The 24,416-nt window shown below is 33.5% G+C and overlaps 5 protein-coding genes across 9 annotated transcripts; 4 read left to right on the top strand and 1 right to left on the bottom strand.

Annotated features, from left to right (window-relative positions):
• The first annotated feature begins 446 nt into the window (after positions 1–446).
• On the top strand, positions 447–1,451 carry LOC108727099 (transmembrane protein 186). Its single transcript, XM_018455034.1, has 2 exons — positions 447–1,067; positions 1,147–1,451. The coding sequence occupies exons 1-2, from the start codon at positions 752–754 to the stop codon at positions 1,449–1,451; spliced, it is 621 nt and encodes a 206-aa protein (XP_018310536.1). The 5' UTR covers positions 447–751.
• A 255-nt stretch (positions 1,452–1,706) lies between these two features.
• mRpS7 (mitochondrial ribosomal protein S7) lies at positions 1,707–4,365 on the bottom strand. The gene is made up of 5 exons (XM_018455687.1): positions 4,231–4,365; positions 3,927–4,112; positions 3,612–3,843; positions 3,062–3,199; positions 1,707–2,249 (listed from the first exon to the last, which is right to left on the bottom strand). Exons 1-5 carry the CDS (start codon positions 4,329–4,331, stop codon positions 2,169–2,171), a joined length of 738 nt encoding a protein of 245 aa, XP_018311189.1. The 5' UTR covers positions 4,332–4,365; the 3' UTR covers positions 1,707–2,168.
• A 1,313-nt stretch (positions 4,366–5,678) lies between these two features.
• LOC108727500 (MAP kinase kinase 4) lies at positions 5,679–10,961 on the top strand. 5 transcript variants are annotated; one of them, XM_018455654.1, is made up of 10 exons: positions 6,055–6,097; positions 6,287–6,358; positions 6,476–6,590; positions 6,674–6,769; positions 6,835–7,012; positions 8,072–8,191; positions 8,266–8,565; positions 8,661–8,887; positions 8,967–9,138; positions 10,589–10,961. In XM_018455654.1, the coding sequence occupies exons 1-9, from the start codon at positions 6,055–6,057 to the stop codon at positions 9,130–9,132; spliced, it is 1,317 nt and encodes a 438-aa protein (XP_018311156.1). In that variant the 3' UTR covers positions 9,133–9,138; positions 10,589–10,961. The 5 variants fall into 5 exon arrangements, with proteins under 5 accessions (XP_018311149.1, XP_018311179.1, XP_018311156.1 ...); XM_018455670.1 differs by having other exon boundaries at positions 10,592–10,961; XM_018455663.1 differs by lacking the exon at positions 10,589–10,961 and adding an exon at positions 9,202–9,794.
• A 3,551-nt stretch (positions 10,962–14,512) lies between these two features.
• Positions 14,513–14,842, top strand: LOC108727107 (uncharacterized). The gene has a single exon (XM_018455046.1). It carries the CDS (start codon positions 14,513–14,515, stop codon positions 14,840–14,842), a length of 330 nt encoding a protein of 109 aa, XP_018310548.1.
• Positions 14,843–20,021: 5,179 nt separating this feature from the next.
• LOC108728237 (forkhead box protein J1-A) lies at positions 20,022–24,416 on the top strand. The gene is made up of 3 exons (XM_018456706.1): positions 20,022–20,318; positions 22,059–22,237; positions 23,940–24,416. Exons 1-3 carry the CDS (start codon positions 20,045–20,047, stop codon positions 24,414–24,416), a joined length of 930 nt encoding a protein of 309 aa, XP_018312208.1. The 5' UTR covers positions 20,022–20,044.

Raw genomic sequence — 24,416 nt, forward strand, 5'->3', positions numbered from 1 at the left:
GTTCAGCAGAAAAAGCAGCTTTGCAACTGTTGTAAAATTCTTCAATACGATTGGTTCTTGCTTTTGGTTCCTTACAGATCTAAACGTATAAACCAATCATATTAAAGAATTTTACAACAGTTGCAAAGCTGCTTTCTCTGCTGAACGCAGCCATTGCGATGCGACTAAAGCTAGTTCTACAGCTAGTTCGACTCTGATTGGACTGCAACCCTTGCGACGCCGCGATACGACTAATGTAAAACCATCATAATGTAGAACCAGCTTCATGTAAAATCAGCTTAACGGACCAAAAATCGTGGACATAGCGAAGAATACAATCAAAAAATCATGGACATTACCGACGGGATTGTGGACATTGGCTACGTAGTTCAATGTCCACGTTTTGTGGACATAGAGGCGCTTCAAAATAAGGTTGCAGCTAAATTCCGGGCATGGCCGTTTTCAGGCTTCTCTCTGCTGCAAGACTGAAAACATAACCTAATTTTCTGGCAGCTGTGAAGAACTATGTGATAATAACAGCACAGGTTCTTATTAATTATCAATTTCTCAATTATGAAAAAGTCATACGAGTCGAACACGTAAGTATTCGACAATCGGCGCCCTGCCAGAAAATGTTTTCAAGTCTTGCAGTTGGCAATATTTAATTTGGCCGTCAAAGTTAAGACTGGCCCAAGATATCTAACCTCCTCTATTCTTAAAAAGAAACGAAAACTAGGAAGAGATACTATAGTATACGTTACGTGTATACGTAATGTATTCCCGACTCTTGTTGAATCTTTGCGAACGATTTTTATATCGTACTTCGAACAGCGTTAGTTATTCGAACATTAAAACAATAAGTCATGTTGCGAATAAAAATGAGGAGAAGCAAAAAGTGGAAATTGTCTCCACGAAATTCCCCGATTATGAAGTGATCTATACATTTCCTTTTATCAAGCAAGTTTGTGGTCTAAATATTGTAAAATACCGATTTACTATATTTGTTGGAGTAGCTACACCAATGATCATTGGACTTCACTTGGCTAGCATCTTGTCCTTTGACACAACTATTGTGTCAATAGCAGCTGGTAAAATATAAACATATTTTAAATTTCTCTCAAGTAAAATTGATTTATATAAATAAATATTTTCTCTTTTTATTCACAGAAGTTCTAACAATAATGTGGCTGCATTCTCTTGGAATTTTATGCAACAATCTCGTAGGATATGTATATTTGAAATTGGATGAAAAAAAAGTGATATTATCTTATATAGACTATTGGGGAAAGAGGATAGACTTGAAAGTTTCTTTCAATGAAATTTATCCCATGTCAGATAACCCGATCAGTTTCACTGATCCTTTATACAAAAAAATAATACTGACTTCACAAACAGAGATCTTAAAAATAAATATGAAGATGGGACGAATAATCGATATTGACAAATTTAAATGTATTCTGGGAATGGTTTAACAATTTTGTTAAATTTGTATAAAGTATTTCTACAAAACATTATATTTCAAAATTAGTTTAATCATACATATAGAACTTATTTTATAGCGAATTTGATTACTTTGATTATTCTAGATTAAGTACTAAAAAAAGTTGCTATATATGAAATTAATGAAATTAAATGTAAAACATGTAAATATTTTAAACAACTGACGACGAAATATTTTGTTAAATAATGTGACAATATCATTACTGAGCATTCAGTAAATTCTTGTGATTAATGCAGTCACATGTGTGAATCCATACAATTTGAAAGAATATATATGGTTAAATAATGTGACAATATCATTACTGAGTGCTGAGTAATGATATTGTCACATATTATTTAACAAAATATATTATTTCATCGTCAAAAGTTGATTATGGGCTGGTTTCACCATCTCTAATCAATTTGAATATTTCTTGTTAAGTAGAATTAACAAATTACAATTGACACTTAATAGACCAATCAAGCTAATTATAAATGGTAAAATTGACCATATTATCTTACTGTATTTGGGGTGCTCAAAAATAATAAAAGAAATAAGGAGCAAAGAATAACAAATTTTTAACCAGAAACCAGAATGTAGGTCTTTGATAGGTTGAAATCTGTTACTTCTTGTTTATTTTTTTTTCATTGTATTTGAGCCTTAATATATATTAATCTGATTGAATTCAAGTGATTGAATTCACTGTTATCTACAACCATCTGAAGTGTGCATAAGCCCGGTTAGCTTGACATTTCTTGTGTAATTCTTGCTTCCATTTAACCGCACGACCCTGAGACAATAGATGTCATTGTAATATGTCTTATATAGAGTGTATACTAAAAAATTTTAAGAGATAATTCCTCACACAAATTTAAGACGAAAACTTAACCATATATTTGAAATAACTTAGTTTCAAAGATACAGAGCGTCAAAGTTGAAAAAAAATTTCGAAAATTATTCAGGTTATTTTGATGAAACTTTGTACGTTTAAAAGACATGAAGCCTCTTTTAGGGGAGGCTATACATTTTTTTATTCAATCAGGGGCAAACTCAAGGATAAGCGGGTATTATATTTTAAGAAAGGATACTTGCTTATCCTTGAATCTGCCTGTAGATTTGTCACATAACACCAACATGTCCTAACACGTTTGAATAAAAATAAGATAAAAAAAAGATAAGTAAAGAAAATAAGATGTGGCTCTCTGATTTATTCATGATATTTTAAGACTACTTAAGATGGTTTTAAATATAAGATCCAACTATGAATATTGCCATAAGAGCATATTGGAGCTTCAAAAAAAAATGTATAGCCCCAAAAGATGAGGCTTCATGTTCTTGAAATACATACAAAGTTTCATCAAAATAATTCGAATGACTTTCGAAATTTTTGGAAAAAACGAAAATTTTTTTCAACTTTGACACCCTGTATCTTTGAAACTAAATCGTTTCAGATATATAAAGTTTCCGTCTTAAATTTGTATGAAGAATCACCACTTAAAATCTTTTAGCATACTTAGTATATACCTTGTATACATATAGCATATTATGTGCATCACAATGTAGAAATTATTTTATATTTTTATTAAAATGTAAATTGTGCACCTGATTCTGAGAAGCTGCTACTAATTCCTTGGCTAATACATCATAAAATCTCAAATTGGAGTCTTTTTCATTTGCAGCTTGAATTAACCATAACATGGATTTATGCTGTGCTTTTATAGGTGTAATTGGAATGGGAACCTAAAAAGATCGATTTTATCTCGTCAATTGTTACATAATTAATATATTTAACAATATACACTGTTGAAAATTAATATTACAACACTAAAAGTAGACATTTAATTAGAACGGAACTATTTTATTTTTTATAGGAATTATATAAACAAATGATTAAAGTTTCAGAAATCCATGTTTAGTATTAAGCCTTAACTTGCAAGGGATACAATATATGATGCTATGCAGTTTTAAAGATAGTACTTACAGCTTCAGTCTCACAGCTTTGTGAACATATAGAATGAGCTTGGAATAGAGATAAAAATTTGTGCAATAAATTTTTTAAAACTTTAATCATTTGTTCACACCTCTAACATACTTATAGATTTTTATCTCAAAATATTTCTTAATGTTCCAATTTCAATTTCTAGTATATTACCTGATATGTGATTCCTCCTTTCCTACAACCTGTTAAATGTAAAATCGGTATACAATTATCGACAGCACGGTGGAAAACCACAAATGGATCCAATTCAATTTCAGCTTTTGCTTCGCTTGTTGCTTTGTGATAACGCTCCAGTTGTATTCTTTTGACATTTTCGAAAGTTTTAGTTACCAATGTTGTCGCTAATTTCTTATTTCCATTCTTCATAAGGGTATTAATAAATTTCCTAAACACAATTGAAGAATAAGTTACAAGATGGTACAAAAAAGTCTGAATTGAAAAAAAACTGAAATTAGAACAGTTTCTCACAGCACTCTTTTATCATAAAATTCGGAGCATGTGTCAGTGACTAATGCTGGTTTCACTCGCTCATGTAAAATCTTCTTTGCTTCATCGCTTTGAAAAAGAGTTTCTTGTTCTTCTTTACTATATACTGGTCTAACATAATTGGATGGGAAGACGCTATATCCTCTTTTAAGACTCGTGAAGTAATATCTAAAATTATTTACATTTTTATAAATGTATGAAAATTGTAAGTATACGATAGAACGATCAAGATAATTGTCAAAAAGAGAGATCATAGTTTATTTATAAAAATTATTTATTTTATCACCTTGCCAATCCATAATTGTTTAATAATTTTGTAGACGATGTAACAAATAAACATGGGTTAATCATTCTTCTAATAGCAATTGTAGCAACTGTTCGTAACATGAGAAGAGGTCCGAGACTCCGAGATCTGTTTTTTATTTTTCCACCATGTGGTACTAAATACTAATGCGGGGTCTACAATAGAAGTCGTAGCGGTCGTAGGGTCTTAAGTCGTAGAAAATTAACCAATCACAGTCGATTATTCTTCTCATGACCATTCTACAATAAGCCATTAGTCATAATTCAGAAGTAAGAAGCTGAAAATTGACCAATCACAGTCGTCAAATTCCAGCTTCTAACTTCTGATTTATGACTAATGGCTTATTGTAGAACGGCCATCATATTCGACTGTGATTGGTTAATTTTCTACGACTTAAGACTCTACGACCGCTACGACTTCTATTGTAAACCCCGCATAATCAGTGTTGTTAGGTATGCCGCCTTTTTTAGCGCATGGCTAAATCGGCCAATCACAGTCGAGCGTTTTTAAACGTGAAATCGTAATTTTGATTGTGATTGATCGATTTACTTGCGACCTTACGATTCCGACTAAAATTTTTGTACGTGTGATGGCCTTAACAACACTGCGCATAATACAATGGCTGCGTTCAGCAGACTCAACAGTTTTGCAACCGTTTTATGATTGGCTGCGTTCAGCAGAAAAAGCAGGTTTGCAACTGTTGTAGAATTCTTGAATATGATTGGTCTTTCCCTTAGTTCTTTATTGGATCTAAATGTATGAACCAATCATATTCAAGAATTTTACAACAGTTGCAAAACTGCTTTCTCTGCTGAACGCAGCCATATTGACTATCGATGACGACAGCGCTTCTACGCAAGCGCTATTCTCGGTGCGACTGCGCGATTCGGTACTCGTCCAGTTCAGCAGAACGTTTGTTTTGCAACTGTTGGAAGTTTCCTTCGCTCTAATTGGATCATACTTTTAGATCTAGAAGAATGGTCCTATCTCAGCAGACAATCATAAAACGGTTGCAAAACTGTTGAGTCTGCTGAACGTAGCCATTATTTTAATTTTTTAATAATATTCATGTAACATTCTAGGAACATTTTGCGCTTATAGGGAAGTTGAAGTGAAACAAACGTACGTTTGTTTCACTTCAACTTATTGTACTGCGTATACCAGTTCAGAAAGTGCAGCACATGATATAAATATTTATATCATGGTGCAGCAATAAAAAAACAGATCATATCGATGATTTTTTCAAACTGTTGTTCGGGTGTGAAAATTGTGATTCCGGTATTTTACAATTGTAAAATACTTCAAATAACGTCTCAAATTTCGAAATCATAATTTGATAATTTTTTTATCGTAATCGAAAAATTACTTTTAATAATCATTTTGAAGTTATTTTGACGTCATTTCAACATTATCATGACTTTTTTGTTCTGCTTGGTTATTAAACTGATCTAACCTTACCCGAACCTGTTTTTGAGCGTCAATTGACGTCTAACAGTCCATGGAAAAGTACCTTAAGCGGTCGGATGCTCGTGATTCGTGATAACTCTAACGAGTGAGTGAGATTTCGTGAGGATTCATAGGTTCGGTGACTTGTGATTCGGTAGTTATCGTTGATTATCGTCTCGGAACTTGAAAGCGGGCAACGGGATCTTTCCTTTTGGATCGCGCGACAATACAAATGGTGCGACTGCTGCATAATGTATATGCCAGACTGTTGAGATCCTGCGAGAAGGTCTCCTAAAAGAAGCGCCTTTGACGATTCCGTGCGGGCGCGAAACGCGAGGTTCAAGGGCGATTCTTGCCAGAATGGCGGAGAATCAGAGCAACTTATCCAGTCAGACCGGTCAAGGTATGTTGTTGTCACTCTCGCGCACACACGATGCTGTTTTTCATGGATAACTTAACCTAATCTTATCTCCGCGGTGACACGAGTCCCGACTCCCGTGGAGAAGCGAGGACCACGATTTCGTCGAACGACGCATGATTCTCGGTCTCAAAGTTTCCTTCGTTACTTTCTAATAGAATCCTAACATTGCAGGTTCTGGCAGATCTTTTAATTTTCCGCGAATGGATTTTCGAACAAATAATGACGTTCAAAATGAGATGTCGGGTACGTTCGACATTATGCGATCTTTGAGTCAAAGATAGAGAGAAAGAGAGAGAGAGAGAGAGAGAGAGAAATTGAAATATTAGGGTGATTTCCTCACTATCCTGCGTTCTGTTGCAGAGAGACGAAGACAGCTGAAACTTAGTTTCCAAACGCAAGGCAATAATTTGTCATTTGCCAATTCTACAAATTCTTTATTGTCAAATTCAACAGGAGCCATGGCGTGTCCACCAATGTGAGATTTTAGCAAGCAAAATAATTCCATAGGTGTTTGTCCTTTCTACATAATAAGACTGACTTTTCCATTCATGATGATAGATCCTCTCGTCCAAGTCAGCCTTTACCTCTACCTAAGCTGCCAGTAAGATCTCGCAATATGTTACAGCAGCAAGAATTTCTTCCTGATAAGGCAAGGTATGGAATTAGAAACAAAAAGAAGGCATATCATTTGAGATAAATTACAACGGAGCTTATTGTAGAGAAAAACTACGAATGTGCCAGTCTATGCAGACTACTGGTAAATTGCAATTATCTTCAGACGTTGTGTATGATTTCACAAGCGAGGACCTTCAGGATCTTGGAGAAATAGGAAGAGGAGGATTTGGAACTGTAAATAAAATGATTCATAGGATAAGCAATACCGTTATGGCTGTGAAGGTAAGTAATTAAAATTCTCATTCCTTCCAATTCTATTTAAGCCAGAAACAGAGAAATGTAAGAAAGTAAGACATAGGCAGTAAGCGAATTGGCTAATTACAGAGAACATAAGATTAATGCGTTATATTCTTTGTTATGATTTGTCAATTTGCTTATTGCTTACATCTTACTGCTTTTGAATGTATATCAGTTGTATATGTTGCAATTGGACACCAACCAATCACAGCATTAGAAAAAATGAAAAAAGATCTCTAGGTGAAAGTTGCTGTGATCGACAACGGACAATTGCAACGGTGTGCAAGTGAACTGCTCCCTTACATTTTTCTATGTGTTTCTGACTTTAAATTACAATTTTAATTACAATAATTAGGTGTGTGCAAAAGTTTTAGTATTTTTTAGCCTTCTGGTATAATTATTTGATATTCAAATAAATTTTTGTTTTTTTTTACATTTTTTTGAAGAGTTGGCATTGAAGTTTGTGAAACGTCATATGTCATGATTTAATGAATATAATGGCAAATTTAAATATCCATATATAAGGTCTTTTTTGCATCTGATAAAACATTAAAAATATGCTGATTTATAAGCTCAAACCAGGTGAAACGATTATTACCGAATACTATAATTGTTACTTATTCATTTGATTGATGAAATCAAATAGAAAAAACCATTACATAGACAAGGAAACTAGAAGGTCATTTGCTGCACAATGAGGCTAGGTTGCATGCGGCATATTTATTTGAATTGATTATCACTCATTCTGATCGATGCATTTTTTAGCTGAATAATACTTTTGAGATGTAGCTGGGATGAGAAAATAGATCGATGATGTTATTACTTTCAAACCAATGTCTTTTTCGCGAAAAAAATCCAAATTGAGAGGCAAAAGTCATAGAAAATGAGGACACTTTTATGATTATTATTGCATTTTATGACTATTTTTCACTTTTATGACTATTATTGCATTAAAAACGAAAATATGTGAAAATGACAAAAAACTTTTGCACACACTTAATAAATTCTATTTAGAATTTGTAAGTTATTTGAATTATATTTTAGAGAATTCGCTCTACTGTAGACGAAAGAGAACAAAAGCAATTGTTAATGGATTTGGAAGTTGTGATGAAATCGAATGAATGCCCGTGTATTGTGCAATTTTATGGCGCTTTATTTAAAGAGGTATATATAATTCGATGATGTCGCACATTAATGACCAAGATAATTATTAGAGTATTTTGTTATTTCATATACAGGGAGATTGTTGGATTTGCATGGAACTTATGGATACATCGTTAGATAAGTTTTACAAGTTCATCTATGAGAGATTAAACGAGAGGATACCGGAATGTATTCTAGGCAAAATCACAGTTGCCACTGTAAAGGCACTGAATTACCTCAAAGAGAAACTAAGAATAATTCACAGGGATGTGAAACCTAGTAATATTTTATTGGATCGTCGAGGTAACATAAAATTGTGCGACTTTGGTATATCTGGCCAGCTTGTGGACTCGATTGCAAGGACTCGTGATGCTGGTTGTAGACCATATATGGCTGTAAGTTTTACAGCGTGTGTAATTAATAATCCTAAAATACTGGTGGAATAGCTGGTGTTAAATTGCCAAGTTTCATAAATATTGTAATTATTTAGCCGGAAAGGATAGACCCTCAACGCGCACGTGGCTATGACGTACGAAGCGACGTATGGTCATTAGGTATTACGCTGATGGAGGTTGCTACAGGATATTTTCCATACCCAAAGTGGAACTCTGTCTTTGAACAACTGTATCAAGTAGTGCAAGGTGATCCGCCGCGACTTTCCCCCAATGAGAATGGCAATCACTTCACTATGGATTTTGTGAACTTTGTGAATACATGGTAGAATAACATCATATTTTTCTGCCGGTACAGCTACACGTTCCTTTTGGAATGACAATCGTTTGTATTATCTGTTAAGCTTAATTAAAGAGGAGACGCAGCGACCGAAGTACAATAAACTGCTGGAACATCCGTTCATCAGACAAGCCGAGGAAGCGACGATCGATGTCGCGGCGTACATCAGTGGTGTTCTGGACAATATGGCTAATAACGGAGTGACACCGTTCACTACTAATCAACCATAAGAATCGGTAATTAAAGCAGCAAGGTGACTGCAGGGCATGTCACACATCATAATACATCGGTTTTTGCAGTTCTCTTCAAACTTTTACCTTCCAAATACCATGTATGAACGGTGTTATTGCACTCCGAACGATATCTCGTAGATAGCGAAAACCGATGACTGTTTCGGTCAACATGCGTCGTCGTCTCACTTAGAATTTGTATTCTCGTGGTCATGGAATGACCGTGTGCGCAATAGAATGACTATTGAAAAGCGCGCTGGCGAGCTGGCGTTTGTTAAATTGAATTACAATCGGTATGCACGTACGTTTTTTCTCCTGGTATTCCGTCTCTCTCCCTTTCCTTCGCTCCCTCCGACTCTTAAACACATACGCGCGCGCGCGCGCGCTCACACAATACAATATGTAGGTATACATCACGCCCTGACAACGTTTTCTTCGGTTCATGTAATTCGCGCAATAACGCGACTTATTCAATGAAATATTTATATTTATATTAGAATTTCTAGCGGATCATGCATATGCATGTATGTATGCACATATTTATGCGGATATGTGTATATGAACTTGTATTTGTACATGTACAGTGGACTGTAATTCGTGGTACAAAAAAAATTGATTTTTTATGTAAAGATAAATTGAAAAAAAAATATTACATTTTTATATACAAAACACCTTCTGACTTTATTGTTATTTATTGTTACTTTTTGTGTTGTGCATGTCCGTAAGGATAGAATTGACTTTTTCTCTCACCGATTAAATGACTTAAATTCTCTTAAGCCCAGTTTCACAACTCGTGATTAACTCTTAACCGAGGTTTAACTTATTCTTCATCTCTTTCTAATGCTAGAATTGGAAAGAGATGAGAAATAAGTTGAGCCTCGGTTAAGCGTTAATCGTGAGTTGTGAAACTGAGCTTTAAGGGACCTCTTTGAAAGTCTAACAAACGACGCTTTTGAGAATTTTTGGAAAAATCTGCACTAGAATTTTGTAGGTTTTGGTACGTATAGTGAACTATCTTTAATAAAACTTTGATACAGATATGTTCATTATTAAGTTCTAAGTTAATGACGTCCATACGATGCACTACAAAAAACGCAGTGTATGATATCTCGATTCTGGATAATCTGAAACAGAAATCTCAAGATATTTTCGTTTGCGAATGATTGAAAGAGAGCATGAACTTGGGAAAAGGAGAGAAGTGAAACAAAATAACGTCAGTTTTAAAGTCAAAAGCAACTTTTTTTTACGTGGAAATCGATTTTTAAGAGCAACAAAGATTTTGGGCTTTCAGAAAATCCGAGGAATTCTTTAAAAGAAAATATTTTACATCTTTTCCGATTTATCTTTGCATAAATAATCGTTTTCTTTTCCATTGTTTCACGAATTACAGTCCATTCTGTACAAATGCATAACTATTTTTTGTCTAAAAATCTTGATTTCCATCATCTTTCATAAGGAGCATCGTAGGAGTACTCGGCAGACTAGTCGCCAAGATGATATCGAGGATACATCCGCATTGGCCATTTTTTGAGGATTTTCTTAGGACAGATTTAAATACGAGTATCAAATATCAGGAGTGCTATAATGTAATGGAAATAAATCATCGACACTCGCAGTTCTCTCTTCTCGCTAAACTCCCCTTACTTCGTCGTGCGCCAAGTTTTCACGCCTTGCTGATTCCTTTTACGACTAATTGGTAAGTCCTTATCTTCCGCGTGGCGGTTCGTCTACCGGCAGATTATAAAACCTGCGGGTCCAGGTGCAATATCGCCGTTGTGCGAACGTTAGAGGTTTTCGCCAATCGTGTTCTCTTCTGTATCTAATTAAATTATTCTATAAAATATTCTGGTGTAATATAAACAATTAGAAAAAAAAAGACAATATAACAATCTAATGAGATAAACGGCCAAAGACGAGTTAATAACAAAGGATGTTAAAAACTTATTGATTGTATTTAATGTGTTAGATACATTAAAAATTAAGCGAAACTGGTTTCAACTTTACAAATTTTTTTTTTAGTCGCATATGATTTACATACAATTTTAATTAAACGTATAATAAAAGATTATATTCTTGAGGTTTCTACGAGCACTTTCTATACAGAAATTATGCGTTTCGCGGGTTATCTCCGTGTCCAAATCCATTCTTAGAATGCCAACGTTTCGTGAACATTGCAGTTCACTTCATCAGGGCGAGGAGCAGCCTGATATTGTATATAATAATAGATTAAATGTCACAAAGATAAAAATTAATAGACTCAACGCTTAATTTTAATTACACCCATAAATTACGTCCACAAAATTGTAATGCCTCCTCAATCTTAGATTCTTCATGAAGTTACAATGATCCATAATGCATCACAATCTCAGATTCACCATAATTTGATTACTCTTGATATTTCCAGCTCCATAAATTATGCGATGATCACGAGTATTCAAAGCTTATTAATTTTTTCAGGGTTGGATAAGTTAACTTTTTTTTAAACTTAGTTAAGTTAAAGTTAACAGCCTTGAAAATTTGACTTAATTAAAATACAAGTTAATTCATAATGAAATTAATTGAATTAAAAGTTAAGTTAATAAAAAAAATAATTGAAAAATTAAAAGTTAAATTTAGTCCGAACGAACAACCAAAAAAAAAATAAAAAGAAAAAGTTTGACCATTTTACATAATTTTTCGTATTTTTCCTTTCTCACAACATATTTATTAAAGAATCTGGTTATTTTTGTTCACAAGTAACGATTATACAATATAAAATTACTAAATTATATACTCATTATCCTCTCGCATTGTGTCTGAGGATTAACTTAAAAAAAAAATCAAATTACAAGTTAATAGTTACCGATAAAATATAACTAAATTAAGTTAAAAAGTTAAGAGTCTAAAATGTAACTAAGTTAAATTAAAATTAATTAACTTTTTTAACTTTTTAACTTAACTTTTATCTTTTTAATTTAGCACTACCCAACTCTGAATTTTTCATTATGAATTCCATTACCATTTAAAAAATAATATCGTAGGACACATGATATAATTTTTACATCAGATATATCAACGATTGAGAATGCAAAGAAGAAAAGATTACAATTCGGCAGTTTACTGATTCGAGTCTTTCTCTCACGAAACTTGTTTCGCGCGAAGTAATAGGATGGAGAGGGTTGTGTCCTGCAACCCTTGCAAATCGTTATATTTAAATTTATTCTGATCGAGCTATCTCGTCGCATTTTTCGCGCGAGAATGAACCTTTGAAATAAGTAATGACTGTAATCGATAACCCTGGCGATCGTGCACGCGCACCTGCTATACCTGTCGTAGTGGTACCATTTGTACAGGTAAGAAGATGGCGGTAGAATGGTGCTATGGTGGTTGATGGTGCCAGTGCTCTTCAATGGCAGTCGTTAGTTCGGATAGAACTACCGTGACTAACAACCAATTTGATAAAACGATCTCGGATTCTTGCAAAAGGAAAGAATGAGCTCGCTAATCGCGCCGACATTGAATTGAAGTTAATCGAATAAGAATATTTAATTAGCTCTTGATAATTTATCGCGCGCGCGTGATGTTATTAGTAAATAGTGTATCGTATTTTCAATTTTAAGATATTGCAAGGTTTGTGTGAAATATCGAAATATCTACGTCGAATAGAAATAGATTGAAATAATCTATGAACAATATCTCCAAATGTGATACGAGGATTATTAATTGCCACTTGAGAATTTTCTTCAATCAGTCAGTGTCGTGAAGAGTTCGTATAAATTCAAATTGGGAGTGAGTTTGGTGAGTATATGGTTTTTATAATCTTTCAGATTGCTATAAACATAAGATTGCTGTAAAATCTAGCGCGAAAATTACACCACATAAAAAGTGCACGGTTGAAATTGAAGTCTAACAGACTTTAGGTCGACACACGACTAATTTCGAAACCTAACATAGAAACTGGAAAAAAGGTTTCAGAGAGACATTTTTAAAAACAATATTAGGAGTATATATCTCTTAATGACAATATGATACTTTTTAAAATTGATTTGAATTTTTTAAAATTGAAATGACAATAGAGAGATAAGGTATTATATAAGACTTTAGTAGTATGATAACAAAAAAAAATAAAATAGTATAATCTGGAGTGCAAAAGGGTAGAAGAACAAGAAAGAATTCGAAAGTAGGACATCATAGCGATAATAGAAACGAGAGTTTATAGATAGAAATGAGAGAATTTAAAATATATAAAAATGAACAAATAATTTTTCCTTCCTAATTCTTCCTTTTTGTTTTTTTATCTTCTTGTGTACCCAAAATATACTAATTTAACAGTCCTTTTTTTTTAAATTACATTACTGAAGTTTTCTATAATATCTTGAATTATCTATATTATCAAAATTTTGAAAAATTCAAATCAATTTAAAAAGTTGCCATTAAAAAATATACTCCCAATATTTTTTTTTTTTTATTAAAAAAAATCTTTTATCGAAAACAACATAAAGACGAAGTAAGAGGACAAGTTATAATGGTATTTTTTTTTCTTTTTTATCATTTATACTGAGAGAGACATCGGAGCGTAAGGATTTCACGGTTTTGCAGACGTCATTATCGCCATGAATAGTCGCGGTGGTGTAGATGTCTGCTACTGCTGCTGCTGCATTCACCCTCGGAATCAATTCTCTTGAATATTTTATGCGCGAGCGCCTCCGCCCTCCCGGAACTCTGGCTTGCGTCCGCGTCGGAGTCTATATCCGTAACCTCCGGCGTATTATCCGGTCTTTTAAATTGCCCACTGAAATACGTCCACATCATTTTTATCGCGATGACCCGCTATATTCTCAGGAGCGACAGGAATATACGCCGGGACTGACCCCTCGTATTTCTTAAGAAGAGACAATCGCGCAATATATTCTTCGTCCGCATTTCATGCAGTCGTATCGCTTCTTTCAATTTGCAAAATCGCGAGAGAGTCATCGAACATTCGTACATTTTATATATAGAATTGATTTCCAAAAATAAAAAAGTCGTGCGAATCGTCGATTGTATTGTTGTAAAGCGACGGAACACAACGAGAGCATGCAACGCGCTAGTATCTATTCCTACACATCGTGTCCGCATTTTTCCTTCCCCCGGAATTCATCGACTTGTGTTCACGTCAATTCGACTATAATCGGAATGTAATCCAGAGCGGAGAGCGTCAGAATGGATCGTCTTGTAATAATGTGTCCGCAATCGATTCGGACGCAGATAGTACGCTATGCTGGTCCCATTATGTCTCTTTTTGCGCGGCGCATAATGTTACGTTGTTGCATGTAATACATCACTTTGCGAGAGCGTGGTGGGCGCGTGCGGACTAAAGCTCTTTAATATAGAGCTTTAGCGCGGGCAGGTAAACGTTAACATGCAACGAAACGATGGTAGTGACTCACGGTTTGACGGTCGCGCGTTCGCGAACACGACGCGGGGACTACGGGGGGAACACGGCAGGTGCTTGCTACTGCCGGTTGCTGATACTGGCTGCTACTCCGCTACCACCACCTTCAACGAGCTGGCCAGTCAGCTGGGTAACTCGGCAAGGCAGACGGATGTTTCCAGCAGATTATTGATCGGAACAGATACTTCCACTGACAATAATGCAACCGACAATGGGAAGTCCTCAGCGATGGCGTCCGTCCAAATTCTTTTCGGATTCTCTAATCTCTTGCTTCCTGCGAGATTTGTCCCTGCGTAAAGATTTGCGCGATTTGCTTTAGAATTTAACCCCTTCGGACTTTCACTCTCCTTTCGTTCAATTTTAACCGATTTATTTGGATCCACTTCAATTTTAACCGAATTATTCGAATACCCACTTATAACAATTATTAATTGAAATATTTTAATAAGTAATAGAGTGCGTCAATGTATCAGTGGCCGGATAGCTGAAATAAATTATAGCTGGTTATGGCCAAATTTCCGGACTTCGGACATACATAATGGTCCTGCGGTGTCCGACCACAATTATAAAATTAATACGCTGATGGGAAATATTAATATAAATTAATATTTAATGACAAAAAACAACTAATTCAAATTGATCTTTATTAAATAATATCTTACTTTTGTCAAAATTATAAAAACAGTTCATTGCGTATCCTGTAGGGTTACTTCCGGACATTGGATCACCTATTTCGGCTGTCCGGCCATTGGCACATTGATGCACGCTATTACTTATTTAAGTACTTTAATTAATAATTGTTATAAGTAAGTCCAAATAATTTTTCTTTGCTTAACGGAGTCTTAAGTTTTCAAATGAATACACAATTTATATTACAAACCTTTCTAACATTATAAATTATATTATTTGTGACAACCTACATTTCAACATCCGGCCACTGGGACATTTAGATATCTTATAAATTTGCTAACGATTCGCCATCATTTTGTCAAATCATAGACGCAAGCTTTTTTAATAATTTTTTTTTAATACAAAAATATTACGTTGCTGTTACAGTTATCAAAAGAAAAAGGTAATGCTGTTCCCAGTCCGTTACTAAAAAAAATAACTTGTAACGCGGTAACGGGGTTATAACTCTTATCTTCTTCTTACCTATTGCTCGTAGCCGAGCGTAGTGACTTCTCTCATATGCCTGTAATGTGTACGCTGGTGGTACACAATCATATGGGATTTACAGTTTAACGTCGATTCCAAACGAAGAAATTTTGTTAGACAAGTGTTTTTGGCAAAGATACTCTCGTTGGATTGCCGCTTCTTTTTGAGAGGAGACACGAATGTATGAAAATATTTTGATTCTATCGAGAATCAAACCCAAGATCTCTAGCATTATTAGCAGACCAGTGTGCTGTCTGCTTTGTCACGCTCGCTCTCTTTTTGCAATTAAATAACGAGTTACTTCCATTCCTTCAGATATAGACATATATCTTCCTGCAGCTATACTATTGTATTAATATTTTCAAGCCAATAACGTTAGTCAACAAATAGAATTTTTTTGATAATATAAATCAAATAAGGGAGTTTTTAATCGTTTTCACACTCACTGAATACAAAAATATCAATGAATCTTTATAGCACGTACAACTTTTTTGTTATCAAAATATTTATTAGAACGTCATTTGAAGTAGGAAATATCTGCTTTTTATTGTTTTTTTCAATCACTTTTATATCGTAAGATGAGTTTAAAGGTTTTTTTAGGTTTTTTTTCAACCATGTGAAAAAAAGTACATAATAACATATATAGCACATACGAGAGACTCAACTTTTATTCTGATTTCCAAATTTACAATAAATATAAGTTATAAGCTTTCTTTATAAGCAATCTACTTTGTAATTTCATAATGCAATAGTCACACACGTAATTTATTTGTTGCATTTACACAAGATCTATGGGAATAACTCGCATATTTACATGTTCAAAAAACAAGTCTTTTTAACTATACAAATATGTCGTGCTACAATTTTTTTAATATTAGACATAAAAAGCACAAAATATAAGTTTTATCAATATTATCGAAACCTTGTTGAATAATGTACAATATAATTATATAAATTAATTTTTCATTTATATTTTGATTAATATAACATTGTTTAATGTCAAGAAAATAGATTACGGCCATGAAAAAACTTTTTCTAAAATTGTAAATAAACTCTAAAAAATAAATAAACTTGCAACAAGATTACTTAAATTAGCAAAAAAAGTAAATATAAACGTAACTTTGATGGAAAAAGTACCAAATATTCTTTTCTAATATGCTTTTTCTGTAAAAAATTTTGTAAAAATATTTTATATTACTTTTTTTATTTCATTATAAAACAATGAGTAAAATAATAAAAATTGTTAAATTATAATGCATATATATAATTATATATAAGTTTGATTTTATTTAGACATTTTCAATTAAAGATCTCTTTTGATCGGCAGTGTATACATATAAGTTGAAATAAAATTTCGTCGCACACATTTTTGGAAGCGTTTATCTCCTTAGAATTGTTGTTTTATTACAAAAACATATTTTGTCGTGATATTTTTTCCTTCTGCTCCCGGAAGAGGGTCTATTGTCTGTAAAACACCCAAAAACATTTACGTATACGTATCGTACGCAACTGTCCCACGTCTTTGTTGAGTCAGTAGGCTGACGAATCTCGTACTAACGATTCCGCATGGACGTCGACCAATGATGATGTCCAGGGTAAATCCGCCATGCTCTCATCTCGGTCGAATAGCCGTGGGTTTTACCCCTCTCGCTCGCCGGCTTTATCGTAACTGGCGGTCGCTGCCTCCCTCGATTCGATCAATGGAGGCACCTGTACCAAGACGAGTGGGCGAACTGCGTTCACCCCCGCCTACATAACACTGACAGAACGAAGTGCGCGTATACCGCCTTCGTTCATTTGTTATATGTATAGATAGTACATTTGAAAAATCTGAAATTAATCATCCTTCGTAAAAAGCAGGGAAAATTATGTAAATTTTTTCAAAAGTATATGGCAATTCTTTTAACTTTTTAATAGCATAAAAGAAATTTTGTCTGGTATTGATAATATTAAAAGCTCAAAGTTCTATATATACCATATGTAATTATATATAAAGTTATACATAATTATACATGAGCAATTTTTTTACATTTCAAACTTAATTTTTTTTTCTAGAAGAAACAATGCGAAAATTATCCTTTTAATTCTTTTTGATGTTTTCTCATATTATTATTATTATTTTTATTATACTAAATAATTTATTATACTAAGTAATTTTATTAAAGAAAGAAGGAAGTATGGACATGTATGGACATATTTCATGTATAATTATGTATGTTTTTGAATATTTATATATAATTATATATGTATATTTGTGCATGTAAAAATTTTTACCGAGTAATTAAGATTATGACAAAATATAATAAAAATTCTGTAATTTTATTATGTTTTGCATAATTTTAATTTATGAAATTATTATTTGTTATAACATAATTTTAATTTCTTAATAAAAATTCTTTTTAGATAATTATTTTAGATAATTATTTTTTAAGAGTTTTACGATGAACAACATTTTTGCAATTAAAAAGTAAAACGGCTTGTTATCGATATAAATATGTACAAACATAGAGATCATAAAAAATCTGTTAAAATAAATTTATATATATTTTGGCATTAATAATAAAGAACTATCTACAATGTATTTACATATATAGTTAGATTAAAATTGGACGTAAATATATTATTATATATTTTAAAATTTATCCGTTTAAATTCCTTTAAAAAATTAGAATATTTTTTCAATTCATACAATATCTAGGCTATTCGAACCGCACTAGATATCTTTTGCGATTTTTATCAAACAAGTCAATAAATAAAATTATATGATTCGACAAGTTATATTGACTCGTTTAAATAAAAATCGCAAAAAGCATCTAGCGCGGCTCGAATAGCCTAGATATTGTATTAATTGTATTTATGTTCATTAGAGCCTTGAAATATACTTATTTAATTATTAAGAATATTTTTTTTACAAAAAAGATTAGTTTACGAAAATTTAGAATTAGTGATGGGTTCGAAATTTATCAAATCTATTTATTCTTTATTTTATTTACTAACATAATCGATAACAATTTTGTTTGTAAGATTCTGTATATACTTAAGATTTAAATACATTGAAGGATAAATTTTCTAGATGTTCAAGACATTTACAATTTAAAAAATTTTTAAGATTTTCACGTTTTTCCAGTTTCAAATAATATTTGGAATAATTCGGATCTTTATATTTCAAATGTTTGGAAAGACTCAATAAGATATCCATACATTGCTGAAATATGCATTACGTAACCGACGAATATCTTAATTTAATTAATGTAATCGTCTTATTGACATATGTCATCTGCGATCTGAAATATTTCAGCGTCGCCACTCGTATATTCGCACTCGCCAATCGCCATGAACGGGATTACGAGCACCTCCGTTGATTTCAGTTAGGGAAGGGTCGACGAAAAGGAAAGTATTAGAGAAAGAGAGTCGTTAGTGGGTCTGGCGACGCGTGTACATGGTCCACCTGTGCGAGAGGGAATCTAGCACCTGTCACCACACGCGCGCACTGAGGTGTCTGTCAGGTCGCTGGTAAGCAGGTAGCTGGGTAGCCCCAGCCAGCCAAGTGCGTTCCACCCCTTTGCTACCACCAGTCGAACTCGCCCGACCATGCCGTGTGCACGCCACTCTCTCGCAGTTAGTCGTCGTTAAACCCTTATGTCACATATACCTCGTCTTTATCGGGACGGAATAGTGTGAAATAATTTCAGTTTTGAGCATGGTATCGCGATTTTTGTAATCTCCTTTTTTTAATGTAAATTTCTCGCTCTATGAAATTGTGATCAATGTTGTGCCTTTCTGCGAACGAGCGTTAACGGGTGACGCATTATTAATGCCGTTTGCCTCAAAGAGTATGGGGAAATATGTGTGAATTCCAACAAGACGTTATATTTATACGTATATAATATTATAGTACGTAAGATAATACAAAAAAGAAAAGGGGAAGTTTTACATCAAATGCGCGGTTGTTATTTCTCATGACGTCAGAAGACATTTCCATAAATTGGTGAATCATGAGTTCCAAGTAACGCGTGAACAGTTCTGAAAGCAATATAGTCGGAATTTAACTTTACTCCATATTGCGCGATACTGTCTAAAAGTCTGCGAGTGGACAGAAAAATGCGTTCGACAACGTGTCATCATTGCTTCCCGAATACAATCGTTCGCATCCTCATCGCTTATAATTTACGAAATTTAACTTGAATAATTCGATTACTGTTAGTCTATTGGAACCCTCGACGATTCTCTAAAACGTGAGGAACGCACCTTCTAGGAAAAATTAACGCTGCAACGAAGAATCATTGTTTTTAATAGGCGCTTATCGCGCTGGCAAGCTGGTGCGGGTAATGAAAGACGATAAAAATGAGGATCGATCTAGTAGAAGTTGAAGTATCGACGGAGGATAGCTCGTCTACCACTGCTGCTACCACCACCGCCGCCACAGTGGATAGCAGCAGCATGGACAACACAGACGACTACGACGGAGTCGAGGCCGAGTTGACAAGCCTCTCCTGGTTGCAGTCACTGGATATTACTAGCGCGTCCGGCCTGCCGACACCACCCTGTTCGCCGTCGCCGCCGCCAATCATCCGCCAACCCCCAAAGAAGTTGTCGCCCTTGATCAAGGCCGAACTAGGTATTAAGGATTTATTTTAGATTTTAAAGATTTAATTCAGAAAGGAAGAATCGTGAGCGCAGTTTTGATTATTGTTATACAATTGAATTTCAAAAATCATTAAAAATTATTTAGAAGTTTAAGCCTTCTATTTTCGTAATTTATCGTAAATTGTAAAATTTCTATTTGCTTACCATTACTATCTCAATTTTTTAGTATATTTTACAAATCAATTCTTTTATAAGTATTGTTTTTGAAACACGTCATTGTTATATTGTGTATTTTCTCGTTTCTGAAGTCACAAGTCTTTTATAATGTCAGAAGAGAGAAATACAGAATAAAAATTCATGTGATTCATGTATTTTCATAAAAATTCATTTAATAACCATATATATCTGAAAATAAATTGTGTATGTATGACACACACACACACACACACACACACACACACATACACACAAAATTTATTTGGTAAATATACTTAACAGGGGATCTCGCTCCGATGAATTTTAATCTTGACATATATGTATTAAGATCATAATGCTGAGTAACCGACAAGTTTTATCCATCGATCATTATCCGTTAAAATGTTATTAACAAAACAATTGATAAAAATACCGATCAAGGTACTCCACTCCGATGATCTTGACCTTGACATACAGTACCGGTCAAAATTATATCATCTTTCGATTTTTTAAGCATAACTTTTGTCAAAGTGAAAATTAATAAAAAATTAAAAAATCATGGTGTACATTGTCAAATCTCATTATACTTTACGTATAAGGTACACCTACCACCAAGTGTCTACTGTATAAATTTGAGCGCATTTGATTCACTTTGACAAAAGTTATGCTCAAAAAATCGAAAGGTGATATAATTTTAACCGGTACTGTATATTGTCAAGGTCATGACCCTGAGTGATCTCAAATAAGTTTTAGCCGCCGCTCGTTATTAATTAAAAAGTTAGAAATAAAAAAAGTTTAAAAAATAAAATCTTATTTCTCTCTCTCTCTCTCTCTCTCTGCTAATAATGTCTTATTTCTGACAGGGGAGGGTGAGGTAGTTTTTAATACATAATATTAAGAATTACCTCACACCCCTTCTATCGTTTTGCGTTGTAAAGTGTATGCGTAGAAGCAGATATGCTGCCTCTCTGCGGGGGGTGGGACTTTAAAAAAAAATAACTTATTCCAAACCATATATTTTAATGTGGGATGGCTCTCGCTTTACGTACACTTTACACAATGCAAAGCGAGTGGCGGTATGGCCGGACAGATGCGCTCATTCGGCGATTTTTAGAAATTAATATCTCGTTAACTACTGCGAAAATTGTAAAATGGTAAAGAACTTCTCGACTATTAAGAAATAAGTTTATTTAAAAACTTGTTTCTTATTTCATAAATTTATTATGCTGTTTGTATCCGTTTGAGAGATATAGTCATAAAAACTTATTTTAATTATTTGCTATTAAAAATTTATTATATTTGTTTTTTGAATTTATTTATATTTTGTGTGCAGTTTTTCACCTTATTTCTCATTACTTATATTTTAATAACTTTTATGAAATGTTTAAATTATTTGGTCAATATTTTGAAAATAGAAATTGTGTCTAGACACTGTACATACACAATCTATAGATACACGTATACCGATTTTTGAATCGCAGAACGACGAAAATTGTTAGTATTGTAATATACTTTGTAGTATATATACTATTGCACAATTGAGTGGATAATTTTCTTTCTATTTCCCATCTACTAGATCTTGCGGAAAATGCTGAGAAATATCGAACAGATCCTGATGCAAAACCGCCGTTTTCCTATGCCACTATCATTTGCCTTGCGATGCGCGCCAATAATAACAAGGTCTCCCTTTCAAACATCTATGCATGGATTCGAGAAAATTTCCTATTTTATAAATACGCCGATCCAGCCTGGCAGGTAAATGGATTTTATATTTGTAATTCTTGTTTTTATTTTATTCCTTGAATTAATCAACAATGTATTTTAAATAATTAAATATATTTAACTAATAAAACAAGAAGCTACGAGCCAAAGCAGGTTCTTTAATGAATAGTAGGATAAAAGCAGAGAATATAGAATAGGGCTACTAATATAAAATAAGGCCTTATTTTTTAAATAAAGCATTGTAGTCTAGCGGCAATCGCTGAAAGTTGTTGCAATTGCTGCCAAACGTGTCATAACAAATAATGAACTGATGCGAGGCATATTAATTGTTAGCATAAGCCTTTATTTATTTATTTTTGTTGCGTCTGAAGATCGAGAGCTTTATTAAAAAAGTTTTCTCACAAGCTATCAAGTAAGCTTTTTAATATTTATAGACGCTTAACGCAGAATTTATAGATGCTTATTTTAATAATATTGCGCAATTGTACAAACAATATTATGCTGATTAATTGCAATTTTTAATTTGTTCATTTCTAATGGAAGACTTTATTTATCATATAAAGACGTGCACGTAATATGAAATACATCAAGGGTTGAGAATTGTTGTGTGTGTGAAGAATAATATTCATTTTAGATTTTAATATTTATTTTATTATATAATAATTCAATAATTCAATATTTAATTTTATTTTGGATTGTCCATATCCAATAATGTTATTTTATTTTTTGTGTGCTGCACAACAAAAATATGAACTATTATTTGGTATCTTTGAATATGAACTATATTTTTGACTCTATTTTAATCAATTTACATAAATAAATAAATTTCCTTTATTTTTTATGTTACTCATTACTATTCCTCAAATTTGACCGGTATTCCATATCACATCCCATTTTTTTACCTCTCATGTTTATATTTTTTACCTTTTTATCAATACTCGATTGATTTTTAGGACCGTTTAATTTAATATCTACTAGATGTTCTACTCTTCAAAAGAAGATCGACATTTTATCAATGCAGCGTTGATAAAATGTCGATCTTCTTGATGCAGCATTGCATCAAATGTTGATCTTCTTCGAAGATCCATAGAACATCTAATAGATATCAAATCAAACGGTCAGAAAAATCAATCGATATTAATTTGATTTCGACTTATGAACCAGAGTGATGCTGAACTAAATTTTGGCGACTTTCATTTATCATGGATATTTTAGCTAACATATTCCTTAGGAGTTCTGCATAAATTCAAAGTCTTTATGCATTTATATCGGAGTAATGTTAATTTAAAAAACGGTACACACATACACCGTGATACTCCGTTTTTTAAATTAACATATTCCTTGCTTTTATTCTACCACACAACAAAACTCTTATATTACTTACTTTTATGCGTTTTGCATTAGAGTTTTGTTGTGTATTATTTTAGCATTAAAGGACTTGCTTTAGCTCGTAGACTTTTGTTTTATTAGTTGATTTGTAATCATTCGAGCCTTTTATATTTTCATTTTATTGTTAAATATATTTAATTATCTATTTAAAAATGTATTTTATCTAAGTTTTATTATTTCGTTTTATACTTTATCTAAAATGTAAGTATAAATTTCTGTCTCATTGCTTTCCAAAAAACTTTAAAAAGAAACTTTACAAAGAAAACTTTTGACTTTATTACTCGAGTACCGAACATTATTGAGCGCTGATAGTAATGATATCTTTTATCTCGTTTATTTCGAGCAGAACTCGATTCGGCACAATCTCTCGTTGAACAAGTGCTTCTTGAAGTTGCCACGTTCCAAAGATGAGCCGGGCAAGGGTGGCTTTTGGAAGCTGGATCTCGAAAGAATGGAGGAAGGCAAACGATCTAGGCGCCGTTCCGCGATCTCGCAGCGAGCTCGGAGTACGAAGAGGCAATCTCCTTCTATGACGACAACTACGACGACGACGACGACGACGACGACAACGACGGTAGCGACAGCGATGACGCTCAATGTTCTTCAGACCAGCAGCAGCTGCACACCGCCCACCAGCTGTCTGTCGAATACACTGTATGAGACCCCGCCTAGTAGCGTGTCACCCCCCATAACGGACAATCTGTCGGAGGTGCCGGAGTCGACGCAGGTGAGCTTGAGCGAGGACGACTTCACGAGTTTGTTGATTGCCGGTTGGGACGAAAATAATCAACTGGAGCTTCTCGATCTGTTGGACACCCTCTAA

The sequence above is a fragment of the Mycetomoellerius zeteki genome, unplaced genomic scaffold (assembly GCF_001594055.1).
Source record: "Mycetomoellerius zeteki isolate Tzet28-1 unplaced genomic scaffold, Tzet1.0 scaffold113, whole genome shotgun sequence".
NCBI classification, from domain to species: Eukaryota; Metazoa; Arthropoda; class Insecta; order Hymenoptera; family Formicidae; genus Mycetomoellerius; species Mycetomoellerius zeteki.